This window comes from Vicugna pacos, chromosome 7 (genome assembly GCF_048564905.1).
Source record: "Vicugna pacos chromosome 7, VicPac4, whole genome shotgun sequence".
NCBI classification, from domain to species: Eukaryota; Metazoa; Chordata; class Mammalia; order Artiodactyla; family Camelidae; genus Vicugna; species Vicugna pacos.
The window spans coordinates 51,394,059-51,417,931 of record NC_132993.1 but is presented as its reverse complement, the minus strand read 5'-3'; the positions used below and the strand labels follow the sequence as shown (position 1 = coordinate 51,417,931).

General features: G+C 37.5%; 1 protein-coding gene across 1 annotated transcript; it reads right to left on the bottom strand.

Moving 5' to 3' along the window:
* Nucleotides 1-1,356: 1,356 nt before the first annotated feature.
* SOSTDC1 (sclerostin domain containing 1) lies at nt 1,357-5,716 on the bottom strand. The gene is made up of 2 exons (XM_006211733.3): nt 5,330-5,716; nt 1,357-2,808 (listed from the first exon to the last, which is right to left on the bottom strand). The coding sequence occupies exons 1-2, from the start codon at nt 5,655-5,657 to the stop codon at nt 2,393-2,395; spliced, it is 744 nt and encodes a 247-aa protein (XP_006211795.1). The 5' UTR covers nt 5,658-5,716; the 3' UTR covers nt 1,357-2,392.
* Between the last annotated feature and the right edge of the window lie 18,157 nt (nt 5,717-23,873).

The window sequence follows — 23,873 nt, the reverse complement described above, 5'->3', positions numbered from 1 at the left end:
ATTCTATTTCATTTTTTTCTAGTGCATTCACTTACTAAACACTATTAACAATCAAATTAGTGATGAAGATTCTAGCATTTTATTATCACCAAAACCTTTGTTTCACTGTTTCATCAGAAAAAAGACAACAACATAGTCTTCTTCATTGTGAAGCCACTGTTGGATCAACTCCTTTTTACACCTCAGAACTAAGGACACACTAATTTTTAAAATCATCTCTAAGGCCTTCCGTAGACAGTGCTATTACGTTGAGAAGGACGCAATGGCTCAAATGTCTTAAGTCTTCTGTTAAGTATCCCACACTGAGCAATGATGGACAAGTAAAATAAACATATGAAATAATACATTTTTGGTATATTCGACCTGTGACATAATTATTATGACTGTTCCCTGTATTGATATAATGATACTATATGAAGTAGTTTGAGATCTAGCTAGTAAGACTAGAAAATAAATCAATATTGGACAGTTAATCGTTATTTTATTAGGTGATACAATATTTAGCATGATTATAAAATCTAGAAATGTTTTCTTGTCTTTAATATGTTGAGACTCTCCTACCTCTCATAGGGAAGGGACAACATTACTGTCCTTATTTAGCTTACTATGCTTTATGTAATATACGTGTGTCTTTTAGACTTGTAATTGCAGAAAGAACAACCTGCTACAAAAAAGCACTAGGGCTCCTCATGCTCAGGATCCAAAAACAGGAAAACCCAGAAGATCTTATCGATACATAACCAAGCCTCTTCTGTTTTCTTCATTTGGGGTGATGAGATCAATCATTGATCGAAAGGACATATCAATCTTTTACCTGTATAATCTTGTTCAAGGCTGATGATGTCGCTTGAATGTGAAAACACTGAAAAATTAGGGTTTTTTTTTTCTTTGTTGTTTTATTTTTTGGTTTGGGGGCCATGCAATAGGATTCAAAGTTCCCCATCAGATGGTAGTGATTTCTTCACAATTCCTTTCTCAAATTTAGCTGCATGTTAGAATCACCTGGAAAACTTCAAAAACTGCTGATATCTGAGCTCCATCTTCAGAAACTATGGTGTAATTTAGATGGCAGCCTCAGTCGGGGCATTGGGACTTCTACCTCCCCCAGGTGATGATAATGAGCAGCAGACTCGGCATCCTCGATATACATAGATCTGATGTTCTTATTACAACTCACTGCTGGGTTGCTGTTTACTGAAGAGATGACCTCCCTTTCCCTCTCTTTTCTCTTACCATAGAATTTTCTACCAAAACTTCAATGTGCCTTAATAAAAAAAAAAAAGCCATTACTCTCATACATTTATCTTGTAGTCTTTGTGAACATGTTCTTTTTATACATGTTAGAGGCAAGGACAATAACTTTTAGCAGTGTTTATTTTTGTTAAAAGAAATGGATGGAACTGAAAGTCAAGATACCCTTTGATTGCACAGATTAAACAAGAGAGTGTTATATATTTCATCTTTACAAAGCAACCTACTGGTTTAAAAAGATCCATACTGTTGATAGAGTTCATGATAAAACATATATGTAATAAGGAGACAAATATTTATTTTACATATCTACAGCATGAATTGTCATATTTTTAGATGAACCACAAATTATACAGGAAAATATTTAGGTACATGAAAAAGCTTCAAAACATTAAAAAAAAAGTAACATTTTGAAAAAAATCACATGTGAAAGCTCATTAAATAATAACATTGACAAATAAATAGTTAATCAGCTTTACTTATTAGCTGCTGCCATGCATTTCTGGCATTCCATTCCAAGCAAGGGTCAGCATGCAGGGTATAATTTCATACTATGAGACTGTAAAAAGCTACAGGGCTTATTTTTGAAGTGAAATGTCACAAGGTCTTTGACTCTTTCAGAGGGAGATCACTCATGGCTGCTAAACTGTCCCCATGAAGATTACCAAAAAAGCACCTTTCTGAAGTGCTGACGTGAAGGTTCATGGCAACAAATTTTTTTTTTTAACTTTTCAATTTTGAAGTAGTTTTGTTTTGGGGGTGGGGCGGGCGGTGGGTGCGGGGAGAATAGTTTGGGGAGTGGAGGGTAACTGAGAAACCCTTCTCCGTTTTAAAAAGTAATGATTCAGTGACGTGTATAGTATCACCAGTCTTTCAAGAACCGCAGGGAATTAAAACTACCGGATACGTGTAATTTAAATGCAAATCACATTTGTGGATAGGCGTACATCTTGAAAAACTTGAAAAGAAAAAGCCATTCCCAAAGAAGTTCCTGATACTTAGGACAGCTTGCTAGGTATGATCAAAGCAGAAAGCATATATTTTCAAGTAAGAAAATAGCAGTGGCAGGCTCAAGTCTTCCAAGCAATCAAATCTGTAAAGCAGATGGTTACTAGTCAGTCCAGTTCTGAGAGTCTGAATTCTAACTCATGCTGTGCTTGCTGGATTTGCTGGCTCTTTTCCGCTCTCTGTGATGCGGGGCGGGCTTGGCAGGCGACACGCTCTCGAAGTTATGACTGGACTCGTTGTGCTGCCGTGTGTACCTCTTGCACTTGCAGGCGGTGACCACCGTGATTTTGTAGGTGCGCGTGCTGCCATCTTGGCACTGCAGCTGGATTCTCTGGGTGCGCGTCTTGTCGTTGACGCACCTCCACTCCTGGGAGCTCCTCCGGCTCCAGTATTTTGTTCCATAGCCTCCTCCAATCCAGTTGGGGAGCACAGGCAGGGGCAAGCACTCGCCTGCGCACACCAGCTCCTTCAGAGGGCTGGTGCTGGTGCACTGGCCATCAGAGATGTACTTGGTGGAACGCAGTTCCCGGCAACCCACTTGAACTCGAGCTGCGGGAAACAGGAACAAAATGTGCATCAGAGGCAAAAAGCAAATAGACACTTTTTAAAAAAGTAATCTGCAGTGACAAAAATTACACCGAAATGATAGCAAACTGCCAAACAGGAAGCGAACACCTATTTTATTTTCCCAATGCAAAAATCTGCCTGCATGGTTTTAGGGGACACTTTCTCGAAAATTATCAGTTTATATGGCTGGTGTTTTTTGGAATAAAATAAACGGTCTGATTTTGTTTTTTCCATGTGTAACATTAGCTAATTGCTTACTGAAGTATTTGAAAATCCCATTTTCTTAGTCTTACTCCCCAGTAAGGTTTAAGCAGCTCTTATATCTATGTGTAAATACTCATTCTTTAATGAGCTAAAAAGGAGTATACGCAAATGTTCAATGTTATTTTACTCACTGGTTATATTAGTTAATGTCTGCAAGTGCTTTTAATTAGGTATTTTAAAAAATCTATTGAGAAAATGTGGAAAATGTTTAAATACTGTGTACAGTGCAATCTGTAATATTTTGTTTCAATTATAAAATTCAGCTGCAGAGAATCACACATACTTATGTGTACAATGTCTGACATTTTGCATATCAAACTTAATTACTCCATTTTAAACAAATTCCCCAGCTATCTTTTAAAAACACAAATATTAAAATGTTTGAAATGCAAAGTGTCACTACAACTCAACCTTCAAAGAATATAAAAGCCCCTAAATGAGGAACGTATGGTTGCCATAACAACTTGGCTACATTTCCATGAATTTTATGGCAGAAAAATGCCTAACATGTCTGATTTACAATTGCAGAAGGAACCATGGTGTTCGTTTCCTGAATGTTGGTCATGGCAAACTTTTTGTTTAGTCATGTGAATTTGGTAAGTATGTTCTCCAATTGACTGTTTCTTGTTACATGCCTTATGTAATTAAAGCAAAAATTAATCTTGAAATATTTGAGTATTCCTTTCCACTACTTTGTTATCTAAACTTGAGGAGAATTGCCTGTAATAAGCTTGAAAAAACATCAAGCCTTGTTAACTAGAAAAACATATATATTTCAAAGTATAGACCGCTGAAATTGGAAAAATTAAAATTGTAAGGCATATCGAAGGGGTCTTCCATGGAAGGCTGAAAGCTAATATGAGTAGATACCGAATTAGGAGTTCCACTTCAACTCTGCGCCCCAGTACTTATAAGGTGAGATAAGAAATATAGTCTAAAGTCTAAATAAGTCTAAACATAGTCTAAAGGGATGTGATAGCCATGAAAAAAATATTATGTATGTACACACACATCTGTGCAAATATAAAGTGTGGGATTAAAATTAAAGTGTAAACTGGCCGGTCAGGGAGCTCTGCCTGTTTGATTCTGATTCCAGTTCACCTTCCTGCAGCTGCCTTAGGAATGCACCTGGAAACAGCGAGATGATTTTGACTTGTCTAGCTTTTTGTTCCTGTGTATGCAGAGATTCGACATTTTTGCAGTGACAGTTCATTGACAATGAATACCTACCACATTGCTCAGTAATCTAAACACAATCAGATATTTCCTGTGTATGTAAAAGCAACCATCTTCATGAAAGTTTGGTTTTCTTAGAAAGACATTAACAGTCAGATTTGCGTGGACTTTTCAAAGGTCAAAAATACTTTTAGTACTTGAATGGAGTTGAGGAAGAGCCAAAGATTTGTAACAGATTTCCTGTGCACTGTGTCTCTTAAAACCCGATTATTAGCATGTGAACTCTTCTAAAGGAAAGGAGTGAAGCAAAAATTAGGAGGAAAATTTGAATCTCTTTAGCTAGTGGTCAATTAGCATGTCAGTTAAGCAAACAGAAAAGAAGAAAAATAGTTTCTATACAAAATATTGCCATACTGTCATTACTTTGAATCTCTAAAGTTATGAAATTTCCCTGGTCTTTCACAGAAATAACAATTATCTAAATTTTGATCTGGTTAATAAGGAATTATTTCAGAAAAATATGATTCTTCAACATTTTTAATTTTATCCTTCTTTCTCATTAATCATCATCAAAGCTTCAACTATTTCACTAGACATATTTTAGAAGTCAGCGTGAGCAATTTTTTTTCCCCAGATAGCTTCTTTTTTTTTCCCTTGTGATTTCCCATATGTGCTTTGCTTAGTTAACTTTATACACTATCAGAATTGCACATGTCCTGAAACAATCAGGAAACCGCCTGAATTCAAACTATCCAGAACAACTCTTTTCTAAAATTCTCATTTTGCATGATTTTAAAGAAGCAACAGTTCAATTCCTGGGAACATTTTCTTTCAGGACGTTTGATAAAACTTAAGTCTGTGCCTACATTAGCAAATCACTGTTTTAGTTATGTTAACTCCGTAGGGAAGAACGCCAGTCTACACATGCAGCAGATTACTCCCAGATTGTTTAGCAAAACATATATGGTTCAGGTTAGTTAGCAATGAAACAATTCTCCGGGAATGTGAGCTCATGCTACCAAATAAGAAAAAAACCAAATCCAAGCAAGTAAAACACACTTACTGTTCCGATCCAGTCCAGTGTTACTGAAGTGCCTGCCTCCATTTCTGGCTTGATTCATCGTGCTGTTGCTGCTGGGGTGTGCTGGAACAGGTTTAACCACATGTGAATAAAGGATTTCTGTGGCATCGTTTTTAAAAGCCAAACAGCTTTTCATTAGGATGCATGCAAGGGGAATGAGATAGAAATGAATGGCAGGAGGAAGCATGGTGAGGAGAGGATTTGCTTGGCTGGAGAGCTGGTTAATTCCTTTTCCCTCTGCTTCTGCACTGTAACTGTGAAATTCTTCCTCCAGGTTCCCTTTATATATCCACTGAGGTTTGGCGTTCATTCAGGTGTAAAGTTGTGTAGAGCTTCGGAGTGAAAACACAGAGAAGGGGTGGGATCCCTACATGACCCTGCAAAAAAATTTTACCAATGGAAGAGAAGACTACAGAAAAGGAGGAGCTTGGTATACAAATTGCATGAAATCTCAGAGTTGGACTTCATCAGTTGTCTGTGAGCTGAAGCAGCCAGGCACATTCTACAGCAAGCACAGTCTTTCTCTCTATCTCTGTCTCTCTCTCTCTCCTTTCTCTCTCTCTCTCTCTCTCTCTCTCTCTCTCTCCCTCTCTCGCTCTCTCTCTCTCCTCTCTCTCTCTCTCCACTTTCTCTCTGCCATTTCCTCCCCTAAATCTAGTTCACATTTGGGTTTCATTTAAATGAAAATATGCTTCTGTTCATTTGAAGAGATTTGCATTCCCACAGTTGTTCCGTATTTAGGGTAGGGAAGGGGTTCATCCCAGATAATAGGAGGAATTCAGGAGTTTAAATATTAGAGGGCTTGCATGAAACACCTTGTTCAGTTAAAGGTATCTTGTTTCTCAAGACGCAAACCACTAGTTTTTTTTTCTTTAAAGTATAAGGCACAGAGCTAAAGTCTGCCCCCTGGACACATTTAAATAATGCAGCTTTGATCTGCATGAACTGCTGCACTGCTAGGTGAATTATTGCCAGGGGTTCTGTGTGGAGAATAATGAGCATAGCTCTGTCTGCATTAAGTAACTAATATCAATTTTCATCTTAAAAATATGTCACAAGCATTAAGAGTCCTGGCATCACATGACATGAAAGAAAGCTATTTCTGACAGATTATTGTTTTGCAAATTCAAAATAATTTTTGCTAGGTTTTTCATTTGCTGCAGAACATGTGTTCTACCTGCACTTACTGAACATTTTGTTCATTACTTCCTTTGGCTCTGCTCGTCACTTAAGAAACAGTACTTTTCTGAACTTCTTTATCCACACATGGAACAGATGTTCCATTAATACTAAGCCGCTGATCTCCGTCCTCAAAATAACTATTAAATTCTAACTGACTGATTGAACATTTTTTTGTGGGGTGGTGGTGGTAATTAGGTTTGTTTATTTATGTTTGTATATATGTATGCATGTATTTATTTCTTTCTTTATGGAGGTACTGGGATTTGAACCCGGGACCCTGTGCATGCTAAGCACAGTGCTCTAACACTGAGCTATACCCTCCCCCCAGGATATTTAAATTGGAATCAACATTCTGAATTTCTTTTCACCTTTAAATCGATGTTTCCCTTGTATGGCTATTAAACTGACCTTATGGCATGGATATATCGCTCCTCTTTATAAACCCTTACCTATTGTAACTGATGTTCATATCTATCTGTCTGTCTATCTATCATATCTTTCTATCATCACCTGGCTTTTTCCACAGTGGCACTATTGGCATTTTGGAATAATTCTGTGTTATGGGGGCTGCGCTGTGAGTTGAGCAGCATACCTGGCTTCTACCTATTCGATGCCAGTAGCACTCCCAATATAACCAAAAATGTCTCCAGACATAGCCAAACATCCCCAGTGAGCTGCAATCACCCCCATTGAAAACCACTTATTATCTATCCATCTCTATCTCACCATAAAAAGAAAGCAAAAAACAAAAGACTAATTATTTTATAATACTAAGACATTATTTCTTTTTTTAGGAGAAAAATGATACTGCAATTTTGTTTACAAACAACAACTGCTTCTCTTTTACAGGTATCTATTGAAATATTCCTAGATGAAATAATATGATGCCTGGAATAAACTTTCAAAATAGCATGAGAAGGGGATGGTTAGGGATGTGGATGGAGCATACATTGCTGGTTGTAGGGGCTGGATTCTGGATTCTATTCTGTGTACTCTTGTGCACGTTTAAAAAGTTAAATAATCAAAATTTTAAAAACTAAAGTCAAAAAAATCAATTTAATGTATATATACTGACAATCAGATTCCTATCTTAAGATTGTATGTAGTCATTTATTCGACCATCCTTCCTGAAAAATAACATATCAGTTTATTCTGTGCACATGGAGATTATAAATCATGTATCCTTCTAAAATACTAACTACGAAGAATTTCTAATCCTGCTTATCAAGGGACTTGATATTCATTAGATGAAAAAATGTTAATATTAACCATTGATTGGTAGACCCAATGCCTCAAGGAAGTAGGAGGGTCAAAACATTCTAATCCCTTCCCCACTGCTATTTTTTCATGTCAGGAGGAGGAGATATTTTGATCTGCAGTTTAATTATTAGGTTGGGCTAATCAGATTTACCCAATTAACTCATAAGTGTTAAAGCCGCTCTGTACCTAGTGTTCTGTGGGCTCAGCCTTAGGGTAGCACCTCCAGCAGAAGCAAACTTAGGAATGAAGGCAATGTGGCTGATGTACGTGGATAGGAAAGAGTCAATGTTCAGATGTGACTTCTATGATTAAGTTATCAAAATCTTGTGACTTTCGGTCTTGCTTGCCTGCTCTAGCCATCTCACTTGATTTGATGGAGCCGGCTACCATGATGTAAGCTTCCTATGTAGAGGCCCAAGGGGCACAGAACTGATATCTTTCACCAACAAGAAACAGAGCCCTCAGCCAAACCACCCATGAGGACTTGAATTCTATCAACAACGACATGAGAGTCTGAAAGCAAATCTCCCCACAGCCACTCCTTCAGATGAGGCTACAGCCCTGGCTTACACCCTAACTACAACCTTATATAGACTTTAAGTTCAGAGGTACTCACAGGAGCCATGAGATAATAAAAGCTTTAACTAAGTTGAGGTCATTTGTTACACAGCCGTAGATAATTAACACAATAGAATTTGCTTTAAAATGAAGATACGGTAATTAATTAACTAATTTTGTGACTAATACTATGGCCTTGGAAGCATCATATGCAGAATCATTATATTCAGTGACTGTACAGCCTTCATTCTTTGGGCAAGCTCTGGGACTTATTTTCCACTCATTGGCTGAGTCATCCATGTGATGCCATAATAATCAAATAATAATATTGGTATTACTATTAGTGTCTGATATGCAAAAGCTTGAAAGTAATTTTGATACTCTAAATAGTATTGTTTATTATGTGGCTCCTGGCACTGGCATCAGAAAATCTGAATCTGAATCTTATTCCTACCATTTACAATCTGTATAAAGTTGGTTGTATTTCCCAAAACTCTCTAAGTCAGTTCCTTCAACTACACAACATGACCAAACTTACCTACCACACAGAGGAATAAGAAAATAAGAGAGTGTCTAGCACCAAACCTGGCCTGGAAGAAATGTGGGAAATGCAGTCACTGACTATGAGTCTAAGACTATGCTTTCTCATTACAGTCTTTGAATTTAAAGATGACTGGAAAAAATATCAAAGTTTGAAATAAATCCAAGTGCCCTATTTAAGGTGAAGAACAAAAAGTTAAGAGAAAGGAAATTGTTTAGCCTGATTCAATACTAGCTAATGTGTAAATGTTATCTGGTTAAGAAAAAATTAGCCTGACTTTTTTTGTCTTTGATAGGAGAAGAATCAGAATAAATATAAGCAAAATTTAGCGAATGCAATCATGAGCTGTATCTGGTCCTCTGTGGATTTAAACTATTCTCAGAGAGCTCTAGTTAATAAACCAGAACTTGCTAACTGGAAAAGTAGCCATTCTTAGTTTAGAAGAAAAAATTATATAATCTTCATGCATTCAAATCCTTAGAAAGAGGATGGATTAATATCTTGCATTTATTTTTTATCAACATACGTTGAAAACAGTATTTACAGCAATGCTGTAGTCTGGGGACTCCAAAACTGCATGAGGCATGAAGCCTGTTCTCTGCCCTTTCTCAGAAACTCCCATTTAGAATTCCACTAACAGAGCTCCCTTAACCTAATCGTCCTGTCCCATTTTCTTTCTCCCTCACCACCTTTCTTAATTGCCTCTTTATTTTTTATTTTGGCTTTTTTTGTAGAATAAATCTTCATCTTATTATAAGCTGCCTCAACATGAATAACATTAATTTAGATAATACTGCTTATAATGCCCAATGTAACCTGCTCTAAAACCCAAGTGGATATTCCAAAGCCAGGGTGTGTATTTCTAGATAGACCTTCTCAGTCTTGGCACTGCTGACATTTGGGGCTGGATGATTCTTCGTTGTGGGGGCTGTCCTGTGTGTTGTAGGATATTCAGCAGCATCTCTGGGCTTTACCAACTAGACGCTAAGAGCATTCCCTCACCAAGCTGTGACAATCAAAAATGCCTCCAGATATTGCCTAATATTCCCTGGTGTGTAAAATCACCCTGGGTTATAAACTACTGGTCCTGGCAAATTCTCCAGTAGATTTTTTTTAAATGCCAGTAAGCTGCTGTTAAGGACAACCTCACACACAAGCGCTAGGGAGCAAATTAGGACAGTGGGGATAGGGCTTCCACCTGCTTGTGCAAACTCTGGAGACTAGCAGGGTGCCCTTTTTACTTGACGTTTGCTACCTTGCTCAGTGGGAAACTATGTCCCTGCTCTATGTACTTAACCCACACAAGTCCCTAAACTCACTTTGACTGGCAGCCTATCCAATATTCCGCCCCTAGTGGTAAGTGGAAACTAGAATTAGTTTTGTTCCACTAACCTGATAGTTGTTCTAAAACCATGTTTTACCTGGGAGTTTGTTAGATACTCGAATTCTGAGCCTGCTCTCAGACTGGAGCCAGAAGTCCTTGGAGTGCACCCCAGGAACCGGTGTTTCAACAAGCTCTCCAAGTAATTCTTAATGGTTGCTAAAGTGTGAGACTCACTGTTCTAGAATCGCATGTGCCCTCCTGTGGCCTGTCCCATAGTCTCGGTCACAGTCCCCTCCTCGGAGGGAAGCCCTGCCCTAAAGCTCAGCCCAACTGGCCAAAACCCCACCCATTTCCTCTTCCTGTATGTATTTCTCCCCAGGGACTGGATGCTGTCAGTATCCCCCAGTGACTGATCAGTGCTGTGTTCCACAGAGATGGTCTCAGCAATCACCACCTACAGTGATATCATCGCTCACTAGGAATATTGACAGCCACGTCTGATCCTCTCAAATATCAGTGTTAACCCAGATTTAGGCAAAATGCTTCGATCACGGTGTATTTGATTATTGTTCACCAGCCTCAGGAGCATCGCACAGCCAGGTCAGGCTCCCAGCCCCGGCCACAGGCAGCTGGCTTCACTCCTTCCTGTGGAGCCTCTTCTGCAAGTACCAGCGGGGTTCACGGCCAAGACTAAGGTAGTGATGCCCTCATATCAGCAGTAGAGACATAACTCCCTGGTATGTCAGAAAACTGGAGACCAAAGAGAATTTAGCAGAGCATTTGACCCAACCACATCAGTCTTTTCTGGGAAACAAAGTTGTTACAGAAATTCCTGATTTCAATTCTTATATTTTTAATCAAGTAATTTGCTTCCAACTTATGTATAGATGGAAGCTGTGGTGTTCAGTGACCCACAGCAACATCATAGCTGAAGTGAGTGGGATGTGATAGGAAATACGGAAAACAAGTTTGACCGCATTGGCTGGAAAAGCAGATTGGAACAGATCATTGACTACAATCCTGCTTTGTGGGTTTAGAATTTGGGACATTATTTGGTAGACAGTGGAGAGACACTGAAGGATAGGTGTGTATGTGTGTATATTTTTATTTTCACAAAGGGAAATAACTTATACCCAGGTAAAGTGATAGAAAGTTTCCAGTACTCATAGGCTCCTTTCCTGTCCTCTCCTTTTAATCACTTCCTTCCTCCTCCCTAAAAACAAATCACTATTCTGATTTCCAACACGAGTTTTAGTTTTGTGTGTTTTAGAATCTGATTTAGAAATGACTTCTTACATTGTTGTATACTCCTGTGTTGCATGGACATTCATAGTGAATTTATCCAGTCTGGTTTGGATTGAGTCCAGCTTTTGGCTATTACGAGTAATGCTTCTATAAACATTGTTGTACTTGTCTTTTGATGCATACAGGCACACATATTTTTGCATATATATCTAGTTGTAAAATAGATGAGATATAGGATGTGTGTATGCTCAACTTTAGTAGATAATACCAAAGAGTTTGCCCACGTGATTTTATAAATAAAATTCCCACCAGCTCTTAAACAGGGAAAGGACAGTGTCAACTTGGTGTTTTAGGAGACTGAATCTAGCTGCAATGTCTGAGATGGTTTAGGTGTGGTTATACTGCAACACAGGAAGGGGAAACATTATTGCAAGAGCTCAGGTGAAAATTAAGATCCTGAACTTGAAGGAGAGAGGAAAGACTAGAACAGAGATGAAAGATACTGGGGAGGTAGGTTGGTAGGTGATTGGAAATGAAGGCAAAGGTGAAAATAAAATTTTAAAGCTGGGTCATGGAGAGGCTGACATGGCAGAAGAACCAGGTTGGCAGAGTTTTGAGTTGAATAATGAGTTTGGGCTGAGTTAGAACGAGGTTAGGGTGCTGGTGGGAACCCAGGAGAATGTGTCTAAGAGGCAACTGGAATCAGAGCTCAAGAAATCTGTCCAGCAACTGACAGCAATCTCACTAGGAGGCTTTCCTGCCACATAATCAAGATAGAACACGGTTTAGAAACTCATTGTCAAGTAATACAAAGACTTTCATTTATATACCTACTGTCATCTAATCATGCCCCTAGATTTTCAAAATTTAACTTCCTACTTTCAGTAATTCCCAAGTAGAATGAAGTATTGTATAGGTATATTTGTGGTACCGACCCTCCTTAGTCAGCCCTGGACGAGGGTGCTCCTGCCCAGTGCTGTTGGAGCCAGTAGAATGAGACTGAGTTTGGTTCAGAAGCAAAGGAAAGCTTTATTCTTTGATGAAAGAATGGGGCTGTGTGAGCTTCAGCACCCGAGGTCTCCTGGACAGCCGTGGGCGGGGCTGCCTTATAGGTTCCCCGGGGGGAGGGGCGGGGCGGAGTTCGGGGGCGGGCGCAGGCGCACTGCTCATGCGCCAGGGGGCCGCGCCCGGCGGGTCTCTGCACACCGCCCCTCGCCGCCATCTTGAGCAGTGGTGCTGTGCGGGGCGCTTCTGCTCACCGCGCCGAGCTGAGGCGCTGGCGCCATTTCGCTGTGGGAACCCTGGTCTGAAGGGCGCTGTGTGAGGCTTCTGCCCGCAGCACCCTGTGAGCAAGTGAAACTAGACTGAGCGCGAAAGAGAAAAGGTTAGACTTCATTTTATTACCCACATTCAATTTTTATTTCCCGGCAATTGTTAATGAGCTTTGCTGGTGACATTTGCACAAGCTTCTCAAATGTATGCCCTGTGTTTTATGTGAAACTGTAAATAATAAATATCTCTCAAGATTAATTGTTTTTATTACCCATACAAAGCTGTTGGCGTAGTTCAAGTTTTCATATTGTCCCAAACTGCTGTTTTCATAACTTTTTAACTAATTTCTTGTCTTCTATTCTCGTCACCCTAAAATGCACTCTTCACGGTGAGATCCAGAATTATTTTTTAAAAGGGAAGTCTGAACATCTCAAAAGTGTCATATGTTCCTTTTACTCACAGAACTAACCACGCACCTTCGTAAGTCAGCTACCCTTGTTTCTTGCCACTATCTTACTAATATTTTATGCTTCAATAGTAGTTTCTTATGCTCATCATTCAATTTAATGCTTTCATACCTTTCAGTCTTGTAAATGTTACTTGTATAATTCAAGATTCTGCTCTTTGCAGACTTTCTTAAATGTGTAGATTTAATCAAATGATGAGAAACAAGGAAAAGAACATTTGGGGCAAAGGAAGCTTTCCTGAACTCGTGGGAGTTGGACCTCTGAGAATTAGGTGCTACTTAAAATATTTTATTTATTTAAAATAATATAAAGACATTTAACTTCAGTAAATTGTATGGTTTACATTTCCAGCCCAAACGTATAGAAAAACATATTTAAGATCAGTAAAATAATTTAAAAGGTAATAATATGAAGCATTAAAATAATAGAAAAAAAGAATACATGCAGATTTTCAGCGTGCAGTATTAATTTATGAAGCTTGAAAGAGAATACTGCTTTAAACTTTCAAATTTTCTGAGCAGGTATCCTCCATAATGCTCTTATGCTATTAACAAGAATATTAACCTGATTACTGAGTAATACTTAAGCTCGTTTTAAAAGCATAGGGGAGAGAGTATAGCTCAGTGGTAGAGAACATGCCTAACATGCATGGGGTCCTGGGTTCAATCCCCAGTACCTCCATTAAAATATTAACTAATTAATTAGTAAACCTAATTACCTCTCCCCCCAAAATTTAAAAAATGTATATATTGAACAAATATAAAAATTACTGTATTACAGAAAAGATTTACTTTGTCAGGTTTCTACCCTTTTAAAACTGGAGTTATAAAATTTTGAAAATAACATATGCATGTTGTAAAAAATATCAATAACTCATGAAGTAGAAGGATAAAATTCACCTCTTCCCATCCCTCCTCCTTCCACCCCAGGTCTCCAGAGATGATCATAGTTAAGAGTTTCTAGTGAGGTTCCCCAACATTCTCTGCATTTACAAGCACATTTAGGTGTATGTGTATAAGTACATATGGACACGTATATTTTAATTTTTTTCATTAGACTGGATCATGATATAATTTCTCAAATTATATTTTGTATTTAATGACCTATCTTGTACATTCTTCTACATCAGAATGTACAGGTTTACCTCATTCTTTTTAAGCTTTACACTGAATGCGTTGTTTGGATGTGGCATAAACAATTCTCTATTGATAGATATTTAGATTGTTTTTAGATTGTCTCCTCTATGATTGAGGCAGGATATATCTTTGGTACAGTTATTGCACCTGTCCCCTGTTTTTCCCTTTTCTTTTATCCAGGTAGTTGAGGAAAGGGCAGAATTGGGAGCAGAAGAGTGAGGTGGGATATGTGTACTTCATGAAAGACCAGAAGCCGAGCCTTACTCCGTGACAGTGTCCTAGACAGATGGCTAGGCTTCAGAAAGGCATAATAACCACATTCCTGAAAGATGTCAGCAGGATATGTAGTTCCAGAGACTCTGGACCTGAAGGAAGTGTGTAGACCAGACCTTAAAAGCTCAGTAGTGACCAATGGGGAATGACTGTTAATGACCAGAGTCTGAAGGAACGTCACCAGTGCCTTGGCCATTTAGGGGAAACTGAAGTCCTTCATAGGCGTCAAGGGAAAGAATGAAAGGAAAATGAGGGTCAGGGTTCTAAACTGAACTGATTTAAAAATACAAAGAAATGAATTATATATATATATTTTTGCACATCTAAGCTTCTAAACATTTAGATATATCTTGATATATTTAAAGTTGCACTTTAATTTTGGAGGCTTTTTATCTATAGAGGACAATTCTTTTTCATTGATTAAAGGAAAAATTCCCATTTGAAATAGTGCTATTTTATCTTGACATAGCTACGTGTGGAATTTTGTGATATCCATTTGTTCTTTCAAAATGTAATTCCAACAAAAATAAACCATGCCTTTATTATAGTCTCAAGTTGTTAAGGATTTATTGTATCATTTTGATGTTACACTGACATCAAACATAGTTTAGAACACATAATATGAACAGACAAAATTTAATAGTTTATTTTGAAGAGAAAAAAATAATTTCATTATGAAAAAGCCATGCTTCTACTATGACCATTAAATTTTTGTTTGCCATTGCTTTTACCTTTAATTGGTACTTTTGCAATCTTTTTTGAAAGCTTTAGCCTAGTTTAAGGTTGGCAAAGATTAAGTCAATTAAAAATCTCATGGAAACAATTTAACTATTATTCTCTGATTAAGAAGCATTGATTAAACTTGCTTTTAAAAGGAAAGACAGAAAAGATCCTTAAAATGTCTTATGGCTTAGAATTTTATTATGTCAACTAACAGCTTATATTGTCTTCAGGCCTAATTCTCTAGCATGTTTATATAGCAGTTGGGGGCTCTTGGCCCGACAGTACTTGGGGAGGCAAAGCTCTTCTGACAAACAGCCAAAGAAGAACTTGAAACAGACTGGGGAAAGTCCACTCCTGCCAGGACATTGCAAGCTGTTTAGTGACCATCTGAATGTTTTGCTAGTTTTGTTGCCATACTTGGTAGTCCCGGGAATCTGGCTAGCCTCAGAAGTTGAGCAAAACAAAATACAACTGTGCACAGCCACGCCCTAGGGTGACTGTCTCCAAATACCGTACAAGTCCCAGGCTGAAGCACTTGAAAGGCTTGTATCTCTGCAGATCAAATCTTCACAAGATTGAGCCTTTAAAGACAACCCTTAAGCACATAAATGTTGTCATTTACAGCACTGTTTCAGTGCTATTTTGCCTTTCCAATTATAAAAGTGGCTAATGCACATGATAATTATAGTTCCTTAAAATTTATTCACTCTTGAGCAGATCAGCTCAGAAATGTTGGCACAGTTTCAGGGTTCCTTAACAACTGCTTGCCAAACCACTCTTTGATCCGGTGAAATCATCATATGATTCAAAACAAGGCCTACAGCCTTTCAAGAATTCACATCTTAAATCCTCATCTTCATCGCCCAACCTCCCCACGTTCAACCTAGCAACTGATTTTTCCTTATCAGTGCCAAAGGAATAAGATTTTTCCCTGTGGGATTTATAATATGCTTTCCTTGTTCCCTTTCACTTATCCACCATTTTAACTAACAGACAATGGGTGCTTATTATGCACTAGAGATTGTGGCTTACCCTGCAGTTAAACAACTAAACTACCTCCCCTGGCGTAAGGTAGAGACAGTTTAACAGATAATCACTGTGAAGGACTGTAAATCAGGACAGGGTAGATTAGGAGAACAGACATAAGACTCAAAGCCACTGATGGAGGTCAAAAAGGTTCCCAGTGGAAGTAATTCTGAGCGGAGCATTGAGGAAAAATAAAAGTAGGCAGATGATACAAGCAATAGGGTGGGGGTAGTCTAGACAGAAGAAACTGCATGTGTAGTAAGTTCTGGCGGCGAGAGAAAGCACGGCGAATTTTAGAAAGTAAAAACGTTTTGCTTGCCTTGAAATTCCTCTTATGCAGTAGCTAGAAAAGAGGTGGGAGAAAGAAGCACAGTTAGAATAACCATTTTTTTGTCCTCCTGAGGCATTTGAATTTTATTCTAAAGTTAATGTGGACCTTTAGAAGAATTTTGAGCAAGGAAATGACACGATCATTTTGGGGTTTGGGATGAGTAACTCTGAGGGATTGTAGAAGAAGGTTCATTTCAGAAATATTTGTCAGGTAGTGAGCATATCTCCAATCAGACTGCGGAGAGGATCTGGTCCTGAGAACAGAGCTGGGCAAAAAGGATTGAGCCATCACTCCTATGGATCAGGACGATCATTAAAAAAGAAAAACTAAAGAGAACAACTGAAAAGGAGAGGGGAGGGAAAGAAATAAGGGTAATTGAGTGCAGAAGGGAAAAGAGAAAAAGGAGGGGGAAGGGATGGAGGTGATTTGGAAGCAACATGTGCTGCTTAAACCCTAGCTCTCCAACTGGGGATGAAAAAGGAGCACGGAGGACAGAGTCAGGATATTTCAATACCATTCTATTTGTTTAAACAAAAAAGGCACAGATTATTTTCTTTCTTTAAAAAACACTTTATTAAGTTTTTAAGTTTTTAGCAAATTATTTTCTTATTCACCTTGATATCCTAATAATGTTACATCAGTTACTCATGCTAATCTGGTCTGTTCTGAAACTAGTCGGTGAAATTTCTTTCATCTTCCACTTCTCACCATCTCAACTATGACTCCCTTGATCCAAGCCACCGTCTTCTCTAACCTAGACAATTACTAAGCTGCTTCTATCCTACTAACACCTTCTAAGTGTCAGTCTTTTGTTGGTAACTCTCCAGTGGTTTTCCATCACCTCGTAATGATCGAAGTACTGTTAGTGATCTGGTCCCTTGCTACCTACTTGTCTCCATCTCCTGCTTTCCCCTCTTCTCACTGCTCTGATCCAGCTACACTGAGCTCCTTCGTGTCTCACATGCACTATTTGTCCCAGGGCCTTTGCATTGGTGATATCCCTCTGCCTGGAACATTTCTCCCCCAGATATCTTTTGCTCAAATGTCACCATAACTGAAAGGCTTTCACAGTCACCTCAAGTTAAAATAGCAGTCATCTCCTTTCATATTTTACATTGTTTACTTTGTTTTGTCTCTCTACCCTCACCACCAGAATGTGAACTCCTGTAGAAGAAGGACTTTATTTTGCTCACTGTTAGCTCCCACATGCCTGGAATATATCTGGGACCAAGTTGGTGCTCAGTATCTCTTGACTAAATTGATAAACCAATGAATATATAATTGTCCCCTGAATAGCACATCTTTCTACTTTATGTGCCACAAAGTAACCATTATTATTTATAAGAGCATTATGGCAGAGAACTCAGCCCCTTCTCTTTGCAAATAGGTATCCCAACATTGCCAGAATCCTGGAGGGTAAACATCTTTAGTGTGGAAATGTAAATAGCAGTTTCTGAGCAGTGGTTTTAGGCTAAATGTTAGTAAAACAAACCAGAACTTAACATCTTTTCAGGATTGCCAGGTAACCTAAGGATGGGCCAAAGTTCTGTTCCACTCAAAATGGTAATTTTTCAAAGGAAATAACATTTTTGTGGTGGGGCAACTCAGAAATATCTGAGGCAAAGTAAACTTAACAATCATCCTTACACACGGAGAGATAACCCCAATTGTCGCATAGGTGCATCATTGATAATTTTATTGATATGATATTGCATTGATAGATTAATTAGGAAGAGTGCTTACATCTTTACAATATTTACTCTCTATACAATATTTTTGTCCACATATTCCGTTTACTTTTGACCTTTAGTCAAGTTTTGTAGTTTATATCTGTTCTTATATTTAAGTTTAAACATAGGTATTTTATATTTTAAACTGCTGTTGCAATGGAATTTTCTTACATCATGTTTTCTAAATCTCTATTGAAAACTACAGAATTTGATAATTAATCTTATTACTGACTGCAGTACTAACACTGTTTAATACTTTTTTAGTTGATTATCTCAATATTTCCTGGTAATCACATCATCTGCCAATAATGATACATTTGTTCCTCCGTTTTCAAAGTTTTATATTTTTATTTCTATCATATGTGGTTATTTATTCTTCTGTTTAAAATTTTCCACCGATCTTAATTTATGCCGGCAATGATGGGCAATATTGTATTGTTCCTGACTTAACTAGGAATGAATCTAATATTTCATCTTTAACTTTGATATTTGTAGTGGTATTTCAGATAGACACTTGTTAGTTGTCTCTAATTCTTTAATAATTTAATTATGCTGCAGCAAACACCTTTGTGCATAAATATTTGTAGTTCTTATTATTTCCTTAAAAAGGATCCCATGATGCCAAATTGTTTCCAGAGCTTCATGTACAAACTTATCTGCAGCGCGAGTCCCACTCCTATCAGCATTTAGTATTGCCGATTTAAAAGTTCCAGCAATTTAATTGATAAAGGTTTTTTTTTAATTTAATAAATAAGAAATACTTTGTTTTAATGTCTTTGCTCATTACTGCATTTGGTTCCTTGTTCATTTCTTAATTGGCCACTTGTATTTATTCTTCAGATTATTTATTCCATATTTTATCTAGTTGTGCGTTCTAGAAATGTAATATGTAGAATGATTCCTTGATTATTGTATTGCTCATTTTTAGCACATTTGTGAATAATGCCAAGTTGCTCTTCAAAAATATTCTCTTGGATAATCTTCAGCCATATATGAAAGTGCCCATTTCTTTCTACCCAAACCTGAGAAGAATGATTTTTTAAATTGAATTGCCAATTCAATAGGTAAAAACTGCATATTTTATTTCACTTTCATCTCTAAGACTATTAATGAATGGGACCATTTTTTATGTTTATCATCACATTTTTTATTCCTTTATTATTTGCCTCTTAATCTTTAAACTGTATTTATTCTCTCTACGTGTTTGTAAAAGGTCTTTACCTATGAAATTATTTCTATAAATAGGGAGTATTTTTCAATTTGATTTGCCATTTAGTTGTGCTGATGGTTTTTATTTATTTGTTGTATTGAGTGTCTCTCGTGCCCCATCTCAAGTCCTCTAGCCTCTCCTCTTGTTTCACCACTGTCGCTGAGTTCAGTTCCCTGCTGGCTTCACCTAGCTTCTCTTGGGTGCAGCCTGAGAGCATTTACCTGAAGCTCTTGTCCCAAACCTCTTGCTTCCTTTTCTGGGTTATCTCTGACCTCACAGCAGGATTTCTCCAGGAAGTCACTTGTACTCATTTCTGCATCCTGAAAATATGGAGGAATCAACACTCTGGTTACTGCGACCTCTGACTCTGCAGTCTGGGATCAATGGAGCTTCTTCTTTATTCTTTCAAGTGGATATTCTGAGTCATCTCAGAACATCCCTAGGGAAAACGTAACCCAGGATACAGAGGGTGGCCGACTGGATCATTCTGCTAATCTGTTTCTCTCCTCCTGTCACTCATTACTGCTGTCTGGAGTCACATTCCCAAATAAACCACCCACACATGGATCTTTATCTTAAACTCTACTTTGAGGCTAAGTCATATATGCTTTCTACATATGTGGTTTGTCTATGTCTGTGGGTGGACATGGCTGTATGTGACCACATATATACCTCACGTATTTTATTGTTTTCATTTCTCTGTGTTTATGAAGGCTTTCCCTATCACCAGGGCCAGATTAATGTATTTGTGTACATTTTAGTTCTTTATGATTCATTTTCCTGTTTTTTTTATTATATGAAGTTTATCTGGTAAGTGAAAAACACATCACTTAAAAACACATAACATTTTCACCTACCTTTTTCAAATATCAAGTGCTTAATATACCAAATTGTGGTTTGCTTTCTAACTTCAGTTTCCTCTATGTTTAGTGATGCTGGCTAATGTTTCCTCCGTACTTAGAGCTTCACAGTAGATCTTGCATTGTGTACCTTTTCGTTTTTAGGAAAGCTATTAAATTATTCAAAGGAAGAAAAGTTTATTTGGGATCGGGTGCAAGGCAGTAATCTTTTTTTTGTCATTTGTCCCAAACAATTTTTAAACAAATACATTTTTAAATAAAGTCGACTGAACAACTAACCTTTCTCACTGATTTTGTACCTTAGCATTTCAGAGTTTCAGGAGAATCACAGATTAACAAGAAGAGACTAACCCTCATATTCCTAATTTTCTTCACACGTAATTATGATTTAATTAGCCAAAGATACATCCATGTAAATATCCACAGAGAAAGAGCAGTTGCATTCTATCTAGATGCTTTTCCTTGGTCTCCTAACTGGACTCGCAGCTGCTAGTGACACTCCACATACAGGCTTGTCACAGTGGAGTAAACAGCCAAAGTCTAGCTTTGCCATAAGTCTTAAATATTTGGGGTTTATATCCTCATTCCAGAAGAACTTATATCAACAATCTAATTGCTTCAATTTATGGACACTCTTATGAACATGAAATTATCCAGGTTATTTTTAAACAAACCTAATTATCAGCAAGGCCACAGCCACATGAGGATGGGCTGTAAGAAAGGCGCCCTGGTCCTCATGAATGATAGCCTTGCCTTCATCTTCCTAGTATCTCAGAAAACAAAACAACACTGAAAGCAAACTGTTCCTCCACCATCTTGTACTAAATATTTATGTGTACAGGAGTTTTTTTTTGGCCTTCAGATCTCTGTCATTGGGCTTTCAGTCCATTTCTATGATAGGACTACCAGGGACTATTGAGGCTTTTCAAATATGGTTTAATGCCTGACAAAACAAACCCCTTCTCTTCTTCTTTTGCAAAACTGTATTGGCTCTCTTGTTTGCTTATTTTTCCAGCTGAACTTTAAAATCACTTTTTCAAGTTCTCCCCAAAATACGGCAGACACAGAGATGCAACACCCAGAACCTCTTCAAGGAGGGGCTTGCTGCCCAGCTATGAGGACTAGATAGATAACCTTCCAGCTGTCAGCTCCTTCAAGGTCTTGCCTTTCCAGAGGCACTTCTATCAGGTACCTGGGAAAAGGGGTAACAAAAAGATCAGTCATTGCAGCTGGCCTGGGATGACTCCACGGGACAACAAGCCTCCAGGTGGTTGGCTGAGGCTTTGTTACATCTCCATCTCAATCCACTTCTCCTTCTGTTAATAAATCTATTAGCTATTAGGTCAACATCTTCATTAGAATGGTCCAAGTAACTTACTCATAGAGTCATTCATCCTGGCAAATGCTTATTGAGCAATCCTGCTATTTTCCCCTTCTTTTCTCGCATGCCAATCCCTAATAAATATCTTATACTCTAAATTCCATCTCAGCCCCTTTCTCTGGGGAACGCAATCTGCAACAAGTGCAATTAGAATAGTGCCAAACTTACTAATTAGTTATGAAAAACTGACTCTTTTCACACTCAGTATCTCCATTTAGGAACAGGAGAGATCTCTAAATTTATTCAAGTCTTCTTATATATTTCTTAGCAAACCTCTTTTTATAGATTTCTTTCTTTTTTTTTTTTTTTTAGCGCTTGACTAATGTTTATTGGTTGGTGATTCTTGAATGTGTGTACATTTTCTGAGACATAATTCTGAACATGTTTTGGGCATGAATCAGAAGCACTTCAGCTTATGATTGTCACATCCTCCTCACTTCTTTATTCCAGGAATGTTTCATCATTTCTGGTCTACCATCGTTTCTGGTATCCCTTCATAATTTAAGCACAACTCTGTATTATTTTACCTTTTTAATTTTTTCCATCTTTGCTTGGTGAGGAAGGGAATTCCACTTTGAGTTCAGTCTACCATTTTGAAACTCACTCAATACATTTTTTTAACATTTTTTATTGATTTATAATCATTTTACAATGTTGTGTCAAATTCCAGTGTTCAGCACAATTTTTCAGTCATTCATGGACATATACACACTCATTGCCACATTATTTTCTCTGTGATTTATCATAACATTTTGTGTATATTTCCTGTGCTATACAGTGTAATCTTGTTTATCTATTCTACAATTTTGAAATCCCAGTCTATCCCTTCCCACTCTCTACCCCCCTGGTAACCACAAGTCTGTATTCTCTGTCCATGAGTCTTTAGATTCCACATATGAGCGATCTCATATGGTATTTTTCTTTCTCTTTCTGGCTTACTTCACTTAGAATGACATTCTCTAGGAGCATCCATGTTGCTGCAAATGGCATTATGTTGTCGGTTTTTATGGCTGAGTAGTATTACATTGTATAAATATACCACATCTTCTTTATCCAGTCACCTATTGATGGACATTTAGGCTGTTTCCATGTTTTGGCTATTGTATTATAGATTTCTTTTTAAGGTTTTTCATTGTTCTCATGTATTTATGGTTATTATTTTTTTCTTTATTACGAAAAAACTTTTTACTATATCTTCTATGTGACCTATAATGTTATAAATGTATTTATAAATGACATTATAAATGTTATAAGACATTTTTTAAATTGTAACTTTACTGAGTTCACTTTCCAAATGTGTTCATTTAAAACATTGTCTACATTTTTCCTGTCAAGCTTCCTCTTTCCCTTCATCATAATTTTTACTTGATTTAATGAAATTGCAACCATGATATAGCAAAAAGACTTTATTTTGGTTTTCCACATTTTAAGAGTAATCACAATAGTGATAGCATCTGTTGAGAGCCTCTAATGTATCAGGCCCTGGTACCTGAATAGTCTGGTGATATTACAGTTTTAGCAGCCACTCTACACAGTTGCATGATAACATGCTTTTCAAAGAATGCATGTAACTTAACCATTAGCTGCTGCTTGCAAGTTACTGAACCGGGAGTCAAACCTAGTGCAATTTAGCTCTAAAGTAAAAAAATATAAAGAATTTCCCCCCAGGCAACATAATGAAACCAAGCCTTCCTGAGTTCATTTTTACTTTTGTTATATACAAGTACTTAAATATTTAATAAGTATAAAATATATTGCAATTTTGATAATGCATCTACATTTTAACTTCATGACACACGTATAAACTCCACAAGCAGTTTCTGAATGCATATTCTTTACACAGCATTCAAATGTAAAGAAGCATATGGACTGAAAGTTAAATTTTGCCTTTACCTTACTCCCTTCCAAATGCTTGCCCTTCTCCAGAGGAAACTACTATGAACAATTTTCCATATATCTTTACAAACATTTTCTATTAACTCACACATGCATATGCACACACATATG